At 30.2% G+C, this 17,580-nt stretch overlaps 1 protein-coding gene across 1 annotated transcript; it reads left to right on the plus strand.

Annotated features, from left to right (window-relative positions):
- The first annotated feature begins 11,222 nt into the window (after window positions 1–11,222).
- Window positions 11,223–16,869, plus strand: LOC120151190 (probable peroxygenase 3). Its single transcript, XM_039163719.1, has 7 exons — window positions 11,223–11,599; window positions 11,676–11,779; window positions 14,622–14,728; window positions 15,985–16,220; window positions 16,305–16,399; window positions 16,473–16,598; window positions 16,692–16,869. Exons 1-7 carry the CDS (start codon window positions 11,387–11,389, stop codon window positions 16,834–16,836), a joined length of 1,026 nt encoding a protein of 341 aa, XP_039019650.1. The 5' UTR covers window positions 11,223–11,386; the 3' UTR covers window positions 16,837–16,869.
- Window positions 16,870–17,580: the final 711 nt, after the last annotated feature.

A 17,580-nucleotide genomic window follows, 5' to 3' on the forward strand; every position in this document is an offset into this window, starting at 1 on the left:
TATACAATTATGCCGACGTCTTTTAACGCCGTTCACTTGAAGAATCAACGAGATGAATCATTTGCGTTGGGCAATGGACAAGCTAAACTTTATCCTGCATGGTGGGAGGTCGATAAGGTTAGTATTTAGATTGAGTTTAAAGGTATTCATAAATAAGTGCGCAAATGAATGAATTATTACTTATGATTGCAGGTGTTTATCCCTGTTTTGGAACGTAAACATTGGCTTCTCGTCGAGCTTCAGCTCCCATCCCTTAAGGCAATAGTATATGACAGCATGATAAATTACATATCATTGGCTGATTTAAGAGATATTATTAAGGGATGGAGCTCTCATTTGCCTAAATTCTTGGATGCGATAAATTATTGGACTCGTTCTGGAAACAAGAAGCCAAAGAAGCTCAATATTACAGTTAGCAGAGACGAGACCGCACCACAACAAACGAAAAGACCCAGAGGAAATTGTGGTCCTCTCGTATGCTTGGCATTGGATCGTTTGATCACAGTAAGTATAAAGTATCTACCTCCCACCGATAGAGATAGAGTTGCAGTAGGCTTGTGGTTTCGGCATTATATGGCTAGATCGATATATACGAGATGCTGCCTACCTGCATCCGCGTTATAAAAATGTTCATAAACAATTGGTAAGTTTATAGGCTTGTGGTTTGAAAATGTTTGGTTAAGTACCTAGAATTCAATAATTTGTTGTTTGTAGGTTTTAGATGTGTAGAAAGTGTTGTTTGAGCAAATGTTTGATTTCTGCAGGTTAATCTCAGAAGTGAGCTGTGTGAAAATGATGTATGGCTGCAAAAGTTGATTCAATAGTAGATGAGGAAATAAGAATTATTGCTTATTTTTTTATTGTTTAATTGATTTGTAAAAGATGATTTGTAAAATTTGATTTGTTTAATTGATGTGAACATAATTCTTATTTGTGCTTGTTTAATTGATTGAAATGTAATGGTTGATTTTGTTGATTTCAATCTGCATTATGTTGAAGGCAAAAATGACTATCGCAACACGAAATGAAAATCGCAACGAGAGAATCGCAACGCGAAATGAAAATCGCAACGAGAGAATCGCAATGCGAAATGAAAATCACAACAAGGGAATCGCAACGCGAAACTAAATTCGCATTGCGATTTTCATTTCGCTTTGCGATTCCCTCGTTGCGATTTTCATTTCATATTGCGATTCTCTCGTTGCGATTTTCATTTCGCGTTGCGATTCTCTCGTTGCGATTTTCATTTCGCATTGCGATAGTCATTTCCGCGTTGCGATAGACATTAAGATGATTGCGAACGTCATTTCCGTGTTGCGATAGTCAAATGATTGCCTAATAAGTGATAACAACTGAACAGATCATAGCAATTTTCAAACTCAAGTTACTAATACATGCCTAACTCAAAATGTTAAAAGTTCACACATAAAATCTACGTAATACAACGTTTGCATTTAAAAATCACCTAAGTTAACAGTCCCAAAAGGTGAAGCCAGTTGTGATTGGGATTTTAAAGATGATTGCGATTTTGATTGCCTTTTGCTTGACACCATATGAGCTTTGGATTTTGATGAGGATCCATATTTTGGTAGAGGAAAAGATGATTGTGATGGCACTGGTGATCCACATGTCAACCTTGTATGACCACTTTCTTCGCACCGACTACATGTCGATCTCTTCTTCTCTTCACCCTTAGACGGTATACGATCGTGACTTTTTGGTCGGCTAGGTAACCTTCTGTCCATGGTTGGTGGAAAAACTGTTTGTAAGTCATCTGGTATGTCCCACTCAGAATGATGTAGAATAGGGTAGACAATCTCGTCGTAAGTCTGTCGATATACTTCTGTAGTGTAGCAATCCATAGCGTATGCGCTTGAATCATCTTGGTTTAGATGAAGAGAAACTTTTATCACATGGCCACACGGATAACCAGATGTTTGCCATTTCATACAACTACACGTCTTTACATTTAGATCGACAAGCCCATTTAAGTTATTATCCAGTACTTCAAACAAAGTGTTTGAACATGGTTCAACTCTCCATGACGTTGACTTCACAACACGTTTTCGTTTCCTTTTTTTGTCCATGGTGTAACACGATGTTCCAATGTTCCTGTAAATTTAAATAATAATACTTAGTAAAATATATGATAAGTTACAAATTTAAAGAAATAATATCTGCATGGTTTCTTTTCTTGTAGTACCACTGTTGAATAGAGGCTCAAAAAAACTCCATTAACATAGTAATGGGTAATTTCTGGGAATGACGACTTAGAGCGTTGATTGATTCTGCACTATTAGACGTCATGAAACCATATCTTGCTCCAAGTTAATGTACTCTTGACCATCTTTCAAACCCGACATCTTCTAGTGTTTGAGCACACTGAGGCAAAACATGTCTTAAACAGTTTATATGCTTATTAAAATCCACTTCCCGATAAGCTTTTACAGCCTTCCAGTATGTCCATTTGTGATTTTTTATACCAGCAGACCTTGATTTTAGATTTCTATACAAATGAACACCACAAAGTCTATGAAAAGCATCTGGGAAACACCTTCTAACAGCGTTGTCAATTGAGTTTGCCCTATCGGATATGATTGTCAGATTGCTAATAGGACCTATGCAATCCCTAAGATGCCCCATAAACCATGTCCATGAATCAGAGGTTTCAGATTTGCCAACCCCGTAAGCTATTAGCAATATCCCATTGTTAGCATCCATGGCTACTGCTAATAAGTTTACTCCAAGGTATCGACCTTTCAAATGTGCTCCGTCAACTATAATAACTGGGCGCATGCAAGTAATAAACGAACGAATCTACAAAATAATATACACAAGAAATATAATCATTTAAATGTGAAATGCATGTAACTAACAAAAATGAGTCAACAGAATTATATTGATTTACTAACCGCAGCACCAATGGCGATAACAGCAACTCAAAGCGTCCATCTCTATCTTTTGATATGAGTTACCGGCCCAGGATTTTTCAGCTTTAAATTGTGACAATAAGCCGGCAGTTGGGCAAACGATGCTTCTGGCGACCCCCTCAACAATTCCAAGGCATAACATTTGGCTCTCCAAGCTTGAGAATATGATATACTAATCTTGAACCGAGCATTCATGTCAGTCATAATTTCATGTCCCCGATATACCCTGCCATTCAAAAACATTAACTCAGCCAGAAAACCACCCAACACCTTTTTGTTTGCCTGTCTATGGTGAGGAAAAACTTGGGTTCTTGAACATGTATGTTTATCAATAAAAGTCCTAACTTGAAACATTTAGCAATCTTTTATCCTCTTTGCAATCATACGCCACGTACAGTTTTTGTCAATCATTCACCTTGTTTCGAAACGATCTTTGCTTGATTTGTTAACTTTTAGTTGATAGCCATCTTCCACACATTTCGTATACAAAGCTATCTTCAAGTCTTCCTTTGTATCAAAACTGTAACATCCACAATACCGGGTTAGTGACCAAATTGTAAAGTTTCAGAATTTGGTGACTAAAGTATAAGAATGAAATAGTTCAATGATTATTGAATATATATGATGAAGGTTATTTAGTAATTATTAAATAAAATAAAGGGCAAAAGGGTCAATTGACCAAGAAATGAATTAAAAATGGGATTGGTAAGGATAAATGCACGTGGAAAGGGAGAGAATTCTCCAGAGTTCTCTTCTCCTTTCTTCTTCTTCTTCACGTGAAAGCCAAGAGCTAAAGGTAAGTTTCTTTGTTTATAATTGAATTGTTGATTTTAAGGTTGGGTTTTAATTATTAGATGATAATTAAGCTTAAGGAAAGCTTAAATCATCTTAAAAGCAAAGGATGGTGGAGTTAGGAGAGATTAAAGATTTAGAGTTTACAAATGAAATCTTGGAATAAAGTTCATTTCTTAAATTGGAAGTTAAATTTGACTTGTCAATGGTTAAATTAAGAGATTTGGAGTGATAGAATTGGATTTAGAACATATAGAAAATTTGGTATGATTCTTGAATCTCATAAGGAAGATAGGATTTTGAGGTTAAAGATGATTTACATGGATATAAGTTGGTTCAAGTAATGATAGTTGAGTTTAATGTCATAAGAGGGGCTTAAAATAGAAGAATTAAGGGAAGAGTTGATGATTTACGTGCTAAAATGTCAGTTCTGGGCAATGTGCATCGATGCACATTCATTGTGCACCGATGCATCGATGATAAATCCCAGAAATTGTTTAAGGTGCATCGATGCACATGCAGTGCATCGATGCATTAATTTAAAAAGAAAACATCGAATAAGATTTATGCATCGATGCATAAGGAGTGCATCGATGCATCCCCATTAAATACAAACATCGAATAGGATTTATGCATCGATGCATGGTGTAGTGCATCGATGCATACCTTCATTAAAAGATAAAAATGACTCTTCTTTTAGCCCAAGAAATGATAGTTTAGAATATATTAATTAGTATACTGATTAGTATCAATGAATTATTATGTAGATACAGAGCCTAAACAAGTTCCGGAACTTATCAAGTAAGATCGATCAAGGAAAGATAACAGATCGATATTGACTAGTGAGGCCAGGTGAGTGCGTACTATTAGAATATACGTATTGTATATGGAAATTTGACTTGCGACAAGTCTGTTTCCAATATGTTGAATATATGATTGTATGATTATGTTTGATATTACATGAATATGTTTAGTTGTATTACATGTTAGGTGGTATGAATTTATATGATATGTGTTATATGGCAATTATTTATGTATTATAGGAATTAGATGAGTTATATGAACCTGAGATATAAATTATAGGAGCATGAACTATGTAAAATAGCAATGATTTATATGATAACAAGATAAAGGATATAAATTACATGAGTTAGATATATATATACATATATAGGAATTTGTATAACCAACTTATGAGATTAGATGAAAAGTGAGATAAGTTAAATAACATTGATTTATAGGACAATATAAGAATAATATATAAATGAGGAGACATTGACAGAAGTGATTATATGAACATGTAAAATAAGTTATATGGAGAGGATATATGAGCTGAAATGAACATATAATACATGAGTCATATGGTAAAGATTTATGAATCTATAGGAAAATGTTATGGGAACTATGTGATGATAAGTTATGAGAAAATATTTATATAGGTAATAAGCTATGTGAAATTGAATTAAGTAATATATGAAACTAGAATATAATTAATGTGAAATAAGTGATTAGGTAAAACTGTGAGAAGTTATAGGGATTGTTATTCGAAGTATATGAAAGTATGTATATAGATACCTGTATAAGTTTATATGTTATACTATGTGCTATGTGATATACTTGATGTATGAGAATCATATGAGAATAAGAGATGACAATGAGTTACATGCCATATGAACACAAGAGAAGTGTTATAAGCTACGTGACAGATGATTATGAAATCATATGAAAAGTGAAATGTACATGTGAATATGTGAAGTGATATGAATATAATGCCCATGTTATATGATACGAGAGCTATAGGTATAGTTGGCATGCCAAGAGTCGAGGGTTTTACCTATGTCTTTCGAGACATATGGACAATATACCTATGTTCTAAGGAACATATGGATAGTTTACCTAGGTTCTTTGGGACCTATGGACAGTTGCCGAGGTTCTTTATGACCTCTGGATAGTTACTGGGGTCTTTGTGACCTCTGGATAGGTCCTTCGAGACATTGATCGAGCTGTGGTGATAGTATATGTGTGCACAACCTCAATATACTCACATACCTTAAGTTCTCACTAGTGTACGTGGGCTAATAAAGAGATTAAACAAACATACTGAATGTGATATGTATACGATGGGTTTATAGATGGTTATCAAAGGTAAATGGTTTGAAATGTGTTACATGAACCATATGATGTTATGTGTGTTTCTTAATGATAATGATAGAGATTATGATAATGATGGTATATGTTTATGTATGCTTTATGTTATATGAAATATTATATGTTTTATATGCCTCACTAAGTCAACGACTTAGCGTGTGATTGTTTCACACGTAGGTTACAGAAGTGAGAAGAGTAAAGAGCAACGTGGAGCAAGACAGGTCAGTTCTTCTTACCAAAAGTCAGATCAGAAGAAAGATAAATAATATGTATTTGAATACATAAAGTTCTAGTTGGCATGTATTCAAGATAATATATTGTATAAGCTCTGAATAGTTCGATAAAGGTTTTGAATAAGTTATATGTAATAATAAATTTTAAATTACTCAGTATTTTATACAAGTAAAGGTTTTTGAAAAGTCCATGTGGCACTTCGGACTCGGATCCGGGTCGGATACGGGTTGGGGGTGTTACAAAAACAATCATATTCTTGATACGAATAACTTTTGTGTAACAATCAACTGCTTTCTTTACCAACTCTTCTTTCGGTATCTGAAGTAATTCTGACATATTCCAGTTATACTCCCGTGGCATTTTCTTTTCTTCGGGGACTTTTTCTTCTTCTTTTTCTTCTTCAGGATTATATTAATTACAGAATGGATGTTCAACATGTTCATTCACAGTCGTAACTTCCTCCTCATTATCATCAACAACATCTTCCTCGGCAACGACTGTTTCATCATCAAAATTTGGGTATTGACCAATATCAAAATCATTACACGCAGTGTATGTTTCTTCTTCTGAAACATCATCAAAATCCGAGTATTGACCAATATCAAAGTCCGGGTATTGACCAAGATCAAATTTCGAATACTGACTAGTACTCACAATTTTTTCTGTTGGCTCATCATCGTCTAATTGGTCAATACGAAAACCAGAATTTGGTGCTGAAAGTTGATTGGGATTTGGATTAGAGAAAGGTTGTGGGTTTTGAGAAAAACTTAGTTGATTACTACCCGCTACTGACCCAATAATACTACTTCTAGGTTCAACAACATACAATGTAACATCATCACTTGAAACACTAATGTAAGCAATGAATCGTTCAACATCTTCATTGTCGGTTAACAAATAAATTTTACCATTTCTCTGATAAGATAGCCTAAATCCACTTAGGGGCTCTAAATTCAATTTCTTTGAAACACGTAACATTAGAGTTTCATAAGTTAACTTTTTTAATGACAGTTTTAGTTAAAGATTCATGGGTAAAGGCATATATTGTAAAACACTATGAACATTCTCTCATGACCCTCCAAAACATAAATCTATCCAAACATGATCAACATTAGATGATTTCATGGTTGTAAATTAATTTACTAAACAAACGAGCTGCGAAACTAAGACCTGTTGCCGGATGGGGAAAGATGTAGGAACGGATATAGGAACGGATGTCGCCGGAGAGAGTGATAGATGGAGATGGAATGAGTTGCGATATAGGGATTTAGGTTATGAGTTGTTGCTGCTGCGTAGATATATACCCAAAAAATTTGTGTTGCGAAATTAAAACCTATTGCGAACTTTGAAAATCGCATTGCGATTATGTATTATCTCGTTACGATAGTCAGAATCTCGTTGCGAAAGTCAGAATCGCGTTGCGAAAGTCAGTATCGCGTTGCGATTTTGTATTATCGCGTTGCGATAGTCAGTATCGCATTGCAATTTTCCAAATTCGCATTGCGATTTACTTATTCGCATTGCGATTTACTTATTCGCATTGCGAATTGGGAAAATCGAATCGCAACGCGAAATTGGAAAATCGCATTGTGATTGACATAATCACGTTGCGAATCTGGAAACTGATTTGCGATAATGGAGATCGCGTTGCGAATTAGCGTTGCGAATTAGCGATCGCATTGCGATTTTGTTGGTCATTTTGGCAAATCCGGAAAAAATTGGTTAAAATCGTATATTATATTGGATTTTTGGTAACTGAGGTTATTTTCTCTTATTTTAATTTTACATAGATTTGTATATAATTTTAAAATATAGGATATAATCCTATTACAAAATATAAAACTTTTTTAGTTTTACACAGATTTAGGATCGTTGGATGAGTGAAAATGAATGATTGAGATTATCAGTAGTAAATAATAAGATATTCATTGAAAAAAACAATAGGTCAATCTCATATATTTATTTTCACTCATCCAACGATATTAACCCTTAATAATTGAGATATTTTAATTACATTCGACTTGGTTACATCTAATAATTACAATAATTATCCAACACATTTTAAATAATTCCAGATGAGATTATGCCTTCCTTCTATTTATTTATAGGTATCCACTTTTAGAAGTTCACAAGTACATTTAGAGATATATTTATAGGTACAATCACAAAGAATACATGTCCAAATAATTATAACTTTAAATTAACATGAATAGATTGAAAAAGGAGTGTATATTGACGCAGGAAGGATTTATTAAGACTTTGTCATTATGCATCCGTAGGTTTGATCTTAACCTTGAACACAAATTCAATGTAGGAAGGCATATATTCATATGTGGCCCACAAATCTAAGTAAAACACAATTACCCGCCATGCAAGGAGTGTCTGATTGTGACACTGTAGACTGCATTTATTTTTTATTTTACTATTACATTTCTAAGTCGGCTGTTTCTTCTTCTTCTTTTTTAATGAATTAGCATAAAATTGGTTATTTTGATCATGTTGTAAATTCAGATTAATACTTGTGTTATTATTTTTAATAGTATCATTTTTCTCTTAAACTAATTTAATTATATAAATTTCATCATATGATTAATGTTGATAGCCACGTTATTATTGACACATGGATTGTTATGTTTGTATCGTGAGCTATCATAATAGTATTGTTAACTATTATATGAACATTATAATGAATAATGATCAACGTCGATCAAAGAGTGAAATTAATATAAATAAATAAATTCACAACACAATTAATACAATTAAAAGTAAAAATAAAAGTACTGTTTTGGATTTACTATAAAAATGAATGTTTAGAAGAAAAAAAAATCTTTAAATGTTGACATTCATTAAGATTTATATTTTCTCTTTAGAAGGAAAAGGTCCACATACCTAAAATAAATATAAAAATGAAAATGAAATTTGATTGTATAACATTAGTTCAAGTGTAAAATTTTGAATTGATCAAAAGACGGTTATTGCTGATTTTTTTTTTTGGGGAAGAAAAACTAGGATACACTACACAAATGGTCACCAAATTATATTTAAATAATCTTTTAGTCACTGATTTTTTAAAAATTATAAAATAATCATTAAGCTTTCAAATAATTTTAAAAGTCATTAAATATTATTATCTATTCTCATTAGCTTTTGAAGTCAAATCATTGAGTTTAGTACAATAAAAAGATGGGTTGTTATCTCATATAAGAAGGATAAAATTTAGATAGAAAAATAAAAAGAGAATATAAATATTAAAACGTAAATAAATAAAAGTAAACAAAACGACAAATACAAAGAAGAGCATATATTAAGATTAAGTATATATATTAAAAGGATGGAGACAAACAGAGATTTGGGAGTATTCAAATGAGCTCCCCAATGGAGAAGCAGCAATCCAAAAGTACTAAAAAATGGTAGGCCTGAGTCGTGGACCAATAGAGAATCAACACTTGCACCCCGTTTGAAGCCGACGCACGAGAGCGAAGCACTCTTGGCTTCGGTCAAGAGCCGAAAGCAAACCGGATTCCATTCCTCAGCCACTGTCCACTCCCTCTTGGAGTTGTATCCCACGTGCTTCTCTCAGCACGTGCTTGTTTGTTTGAGAAACCATTCAGATATTCATGAAATAAGATATTCTAATTTATTTATATTAACTTCTTATATTTGTCAGTTTGAATGTGTGGAGGGGGCAAATATGTTTGTTATATATAGGGATGAACATGGTTTGGGTTTTGATCAAGCCGACCTGATTTAAAAATTTTATATCCTTCACTTAACTCGACTCGACTCGAAAAATATATACCCTCCACCCGACTCGAACCCACCCAACTTTTTGAGATAAAATCCGAACTCGATCTGATCCGACCCGAAATAATAATACAATATTATTTTTTCAATAAAAACAGTGATTTAATTGAAAAAATATATATAGAGGTGTATTGTTATAATTATTCCTAAATATATAAGATAAAATTATATTTTTTCGAGTCGGATCGAGTCTAATATTTTTCACCTTAAACCCGAATCTAACCTGACCCGAACTTCACCTTTAAAAACATCTTACCCCACCCGATCTGATCCCGAAATGAGGTCAAGTTGAAACCCGTCGGATTATATATATATATATATATATATATATATATATATATATATATATTATCAAATTCATTAGATAAAGGAATAATTTCTTTTTTTTTGAAAATGCTCATTTCAATTATATAGAGTTGAATCATTTAATCATCTCAATAGTTAAAGAGACTGTTATTATTCTTTGAGATTTTTTGTAAGATGTATGCGTTATTAATAATTATAAAATTATAATCAAAGTGTTATCAATAATTAAAAAATTATAAATAAATATTATCATATTATTGTTATAAATTAGTAAAAGAAACAAATAAGGGTATGAGAAAAAAACACGCGATCCCCAAAATCTATTTATTAACTAAATTATAAATTAAAGCATGGATTTACCATTTGTTGATTATTTAGTATTATATTTAATTTGCGAACTTTCTTGTTATCAAATAATTTTCAATTAAAATAATAATAAGTACATAATTATATATTTCAATCATTATTAAATTAAATTATAAATAACATTATATCATAATATAAACATATTTAATCATACTCCAAAATGTAATTAATATAAATAAATTTAATTTTAAAAAGTTGACATGAATGATAATGATATATTTATTAATTTTTATAAAAATACATGTTAAATATTTTAAATTTAATTTTACTAATTTTGAGATGAATTTACTTGATTTTATTATATTTTGATTAATTTTTATACAGATATTCCCTTTACTTTTCTAAAATAATAATTTGTGTAGTTCAATTGTCTTTCTAGCTACAATGGTTTATACCCACGGGGGACCACGTCACTAATATTAAAGCGTAGAACCAATGAAAACCCCGTCCTCCCAAACGCGCGCGCGTGAAATACACTGAAAAATATCTAAAGCATGAGAACCAAAAAGATGATAGAACCAGAGCAGTGTGGGTCACCCATCTCGTGATCCAAAGGAAATATCAAACGCGTCGTGATTTTTAGCCACGACACCCACACTTTTTCGTCACCGTAAATCTGTCAATGCCATCCTTTTTATATTAAGCTTCTAACCATATAAAAAAAGAGACCAGCTCAGCTCTTTTGCGCTTCACTTATTCTCTCTCTGTCTCTGCGCCTTCTTCTCTAAAGAAAGATACCTTTTATTCTCCAAAGAGAAGTGTGGCAGATAATCAAAAGGGTTATTTTTTTGGTCCTTTTTGATGAAATGGATTCTAACGGTAATACTGACATGGTCGCGCCATTCGTCGCTAAAACTTATCAGATGGTCAATGATCCGACGACTGATGGTTTGATCACTTGGGGTAAAGCTAATAATAGTTTCGTAGTCGTCGACCCTGTGAATTTCTCTCAGAGGATCTTGCCTGTTTTCTTCAAGCACGGCAATTTCTCTAGCTTCGTTCGCCAGCTCAATACTTATGTAAGTCCGTACCATAGTACTAAATTGCGATTGCGGTGTTCGAATATTTTTAACCGTTTTATGTTATTGCGTTTAGGGATTCAAGAAAGTGGATCCAGATAAGTGGGAATTTGCGAGCGAATGGTTTCTGAGAGGGCAAAAGCATTTGTTGAAGAACATAGCGAGGAGGAAGCATAATAAGTATATAAATTTTATGAATTTAATATACTGTATTAATGTATGTATTAATATATCTAAATTTAAAAATATTGTTGAATATTTTTAACTTTTTTATATACTGTATTAATATTCACAAAACTTTTATAAGTTTTTATTAGATTCTATTTTGTCATACATCGAAATGTAGTGCTAACAACATACATTAATATGAATCATTAATATTTTTTATAGGTAAAATTCATAATTGATTATTAAATTTTGTTAAAATGATTTTATTTATCGTTGGATTTTAATCATTATAAATTAGATATTAAAATTTTGGGGTTTTTAAAAGATGGATATCGAACATGTTAAACTAATAAGAAAATATCTTATTTGATTCCTTAATTATAATTAAAATGTTATCTTAATATATATCTTTTATAATATTTTTAAGAAATAATTATATAAAAATAAAATTTGAAATTGAAATTTTTAAAAAATATATTCTAACAATTTATTTTTTAATATTTTAATAAAATATTTTTTTAAAAATTATAATTATATGAAATTTTCAATTCATCAAATATATCTAAATTTAAATAAGTAATCGAAACAATATTTAAATTTTAATAACATATCGAATAAATAATCGAAATAATATTTAACTTTTAATAACATATCTAATTTATATGATACAAACTTAATATCAATAATATAAAAATAAAAAGTAATATTTATTTTATTTATATTTATTTTTCTATTTAACGAACTTAATAAAATTATTTTAATTAAAATTAATAATAACATAATACTATAATTAAAGAGTCAAATAATTTTTTTTATTAATTTAACATGTTACTCACCTATTTAATGACATAATTGTATTGTGTTCATTTTATAAAAAATCTAAAGCTTAATGTTCACTATAAAAGTTTTAAAATTTTAGTATAGTGCGAATTAAGTTGTCTTAGTGGTTAAAAGGATATATTTGTTATATCTAAAAGTCTCAGGTTCAAGAATCAGAGACTACAAAGGTATTTAAGCTTTCATTATCAAGTGGTTGAGAATCTTTATAATATATACAATCTTGTAACAACTTTAGAATAATTTAAAAATTAGTATCTAAAAAGTTAATATTAATATAATTTAATAATAATTATAAATTATAAATTTCATCTATAAATCAGTAGTGAATATCAATACATGACATTCATTATAGAATTATCATGTTAAGACGTGTTTTATTTTTGTTTATTTATATAAGTACATATACCTACGTACAATAAAAGTAAAATAAATATTAAAGAAAATAAAATAAATATTATCAATAGTTTAATGAGAATGGTAACGGGTTGAGTTGGAAACAAAAAAATATTATATTATTCATAATATTTTAGATTTAATTGAAAATATTACCAAAAAAATATATTTTAGATTACGCTTAATCTAAAATATTATAATTTTTATGATATTTTCGGTTGCGTCATTTTTTAACTTTAAGTTAAGTTGCTGCATAATAGAATCACCCATTTCACTTAGGTGGCGTTGTTCGCTAGAATGTTTGAGGGAATTGGAATCTGTGAAGGAATTAAAATCTGTCAGGAATTGGAATCCAATTCCATATTCTGTTTGGTTCACAGACAGGTCAGATGAATTTGATTTCAGTAATGTAAAATGACAGAATTGCCCTTCTTATTTTTTTTGTTTTATTTTAGTTTGTTTTACAACTTACATGTAGTAATATATTATAAAAAAATAAAAAAAATATTAAATTTTCATTTTATTGATTGATTATTCATTTCAATAAATTATAAAAATCATGCTAATAAACATCATAAGTTAAAATCATCGCAATCAAAATATGTTAATAAGTTACCAAAAGATATATCAATATTTCGATACATTACAATCGGAGTATGTTAATTAGTTACAAAAAATATACCAAAAACTATTTTTATTCAATATATAAATTAGAAACCCGACCCGATACAAAATAATTATAAAATTATTTTTATTCATTAAAAACATTGACTTAATTGAAAAAAAATTATATATAGAGGAGATTTATTGTAATTATTCCTAAATATATAAGGTAAAATTATATTTTTTTTCGGGTCGGTCCGGTTTTTTTCACCCTAAACCCGAACCCGACCCGAATACCACACTTAAAAAAACCCGACCCGAATATCACACTTAAAAAACCCGACCCGAATATATGAATTAGAAATCCGATCTGACCCGACCCGAAATAATAAAAAATTATTTTTATTCAATAAAAACAGTGACTTAATTGAAAAAATATATATAGAGAGGGGTATTATTGTAATTATTCCTAAATATATTAGGTAAAATTATATATATTTTCGGGTCGGGTATTTTTCACCCTAAACCACAACTCGACCTGACCCGAATATCACACTTAAAAAACCGACCCGACCAAAATAAAGTTTCACTTGACCCGACCCGAATATATGAATTAGAAACCCGACCCGACCCGAAATAATAAAAAAAATATTTTTATTCAATATATGAATAAGTTACCAAAAGATTGATGAGAATAGTATGATCAAATTTTAATTCCCTCCAACAAGGGAATTGAATCTTATCAATTCTTGGATTGAATTTATTTTCCCTCACTTGATGGAAAGTTGAAACCATGAGGGATTCCAATTCCCTTGGAAAACTTAAACCAAACATGAGAAAGTGGTGGAATTAGATCAATTCCTCACAATTCCAAAAGATTACATCTAACCAAACGCCACCTTATAGTATCCGTCTTACAAATTTATTTGTATCTATTTAGTATGAAACATTCTTTTATATATATTGATATATATTTGATGCGATTCTTATCGGTGTTGTCTTTGTATGTGTGAAACAGATGTATTGTTTCTTATGTATGTGTTTTAACGATGGATTATGGGACCACTGGGTTTGGCGTGGACGGTCATTCTGCATTTCTGCCCCCATCACCCTGTTCTTTTTCCTGTATTTATCTCTTCTTCTTTTTTCAACACCATTATGAATATAATCTTTAAAAAAAAAAATATTTGTTTTGAAAAGTACGGTAAAATTGAGTTGCTCGTCTCATTAGATCATTTGATTATTGAATAGTTTTTGAGTTAGTTTTTCAATAAATGATAATTCAAATTGAATTCCTCCTAATTAGAAAACATTCAAAGATTAGCTCGTCCAGACGCTGAACATGTGTAAGAAACAGAACCAAATGATATTTAATTATTTTTTAAATAATATCTAATTTTATGATTTAATTCCGTTTTGATCACATATGTTAAAAGAATAAGCAAAACTACTGATATGATAATTTCTTTTATTTTTTAGTGATGATATAAAATTATCTTATAATGGCACATCAATACTACCGTTAATTTTAAAATATAACTTTAGATATAACTTTGAAAATAAATAATTAAATCATCAAAATAGAATTATGGAAAAAGGTGAGTGGCTAAATATGTATTTTGTTTCTTCTTTGGGGGACTACCTATAAAGCCGTATCTTACATACTGGATATAAAAAAACGAGATTATTTTAAAATATTGTTATTTATTTAAATATTTAAAGTATTTTTTAACTAAAATAAATATTATTTTATTTATATATTTAAAATATTTTTATTCAAGTAACTATTTAAAAATACATATTTTTATTTAAACACTTAAAATTAATATGCAATGTTAATTAAAAAACAATATCTAATAAAAACATAACATATTTCAAATATCTATACTAATAAAAAGTTCAACACTTACATTGATTTTAGATGTTTTTCCTCTACATTTAAAAATAATAATAATATAATTTAAATTCTTACTTTAGTATAATTTTTTTTTAAAAATAACAACTAAAAATTATATAAAAAAATTACTCGTTAAGGTGTATATACACACACGAAGTGATTAGAGTTATAAATAAATAAATTATTAAAATTTAAAAAAATATGTGAATTTATAATTCTCTGAATGAAAAACAATAGATAAATAAAAACATATAATAATAACATTAAGATAATATAAACATGATAAAATCGGTTTAAATAATTATTAGTATGTGAAATTTATATAAACTTTATAATATCTTAAATGAAAAGATACAAAATTAATTATAAAAAAATTAACGACTTAAAATCATCCCACGTGTCTATCTCCAATCTATGATATAAGTTCAAAACTCAATAAGTCAATATGGTGTTTGAGTAACATATCTACAACTTATGGGATCAGATATGGGAAGGGCAGTGGCAGCTGTGGACATTGAACATCCACATGGAACAGTAGGACGTGACAGTAAAAGATTGAGTGTTCTTCAGCAACATGCTTCCTTTTTTGATCAAAACAAAGATGGGATCATTTATCCCTGGGAAACTTACATAGGTTTGAGGAATCTTGGTCTGGGTCGCTTTGAAAGCCTTTTTGCTGCATTCATCATCAATCTAGGATTGAGTCATTCCACACTCGAGGTAAGTTTACTTGTGTTCGATTATGGAAAATGAATATCAATACCATTTTTAAAAGGATTATATAACAATTTCACCATTTGATAGGGATGGATACCAGAACAATTTTTACCCATATATATTGACAGAATTCACAAATGCAAGCATGGCAGTGATACAGCAACGTTTGACACTGAAGGAAGGTAATTACCGTATAACCTTTGAATCATTAAAGACATATTTTGAGTCTTGTTATGATATATTTGGGATTTTCAGGTTCATGCCAATGAATTTTGAGAGCATCTTCAGCAAGTATGCTCGAACTGTGCCCGACAAGTTAACATACGATGAAGTGTGGCACATGACCGAGTCAAATCGAAACCAATTAGACTTCCTTGGCTGGTATTTTCCAAGACTCTTTTTCTTTCAATTCTGTGTTTTTGATTTAGTAACTGCTGAACTTGTTGTCTGAGATCCTTCTACTGTTTCCTGCAGGATAATCTCAAAGGGCGAATGGTTGCTATTGTATCGAATTGCAAAGGATGCACAAGGTTATCTATCAAAAGAAGCAATAAGGGGATGCTTTGATGGGAATTTGTTCGATTATATTACCATGATGAATAAGCCTAAAAGGAATTAAGCTCCACTGTTTGAACCACTGCATGCTGCCTGTTTGAAACCTGTGTGTTTGAAATATTGTTATCCAATCTACTTGGACTAAGGTTTCATCCTTTTCAACAATAAATTGACCGAGTTCTTTTGTATATTTTTCTTGAGATTTTATGATTTCGATCTTATGTGAAGGAATAATGCTTTAAAAGAGAGATGATAAGAACAAAAACTATACCTCTGCAATCATATCCAGTGCTAAAGCATAGCCCGAAGCACACAAAAATGGTCAAAATAGAAGTGATCATCACGCCACAACAAAGTCACAAGCATAGTTTGATATGCTTTTTGGGACTAATTTGGTAGGATCTTTAGGTTGATGACCAAAATAGAACCAACCCCCTAATTTAACGAGTAAAGCGATAATTTACCCTATAATATAATATTGATATTATATAAATATAATTGCACACAGAAGTTAAAAAATAGACTCACACTTTTAATTAATATATAAAAGGTAAAGCAAATAAATGAAATATAAGTGTTAAAATTATTAAAATATCATATAAACTGAATAATTCAAAATGTATCAAGGAAAACTTGAATCATTTGTATCGAAACTTTGAATATTATAATTTTGATTTTGTAATTATTACACATTAACTCGTGTATTTGGCCCCACAAAACTTAATTGTATTAAATTACTTTTAATTTAGAATAACTTTTATAGTAAATAACATATAACTATTATTTATTTATTATTAGGTTTAATATA

The sequence above is a fragment of the Hibiscus syriacus genome, unplaced genomic scaffold (assembly GCF_006381635.1).
Source record: "Hibiscus syriacus cultivar Baekdansim isolate YM2019G1 unplaced genomic scaffold, ASM638163v2 tig00111028_pilon, whole genome shotgun sequence".
In the NCBI taxonomy this organism is placed as follows: Eukaryota; Viridiplantae; Streptophyta; class Magnoliopsida; order Malvales; family Malvaceae; genus Hibiscus; species Hibiscus syriacus.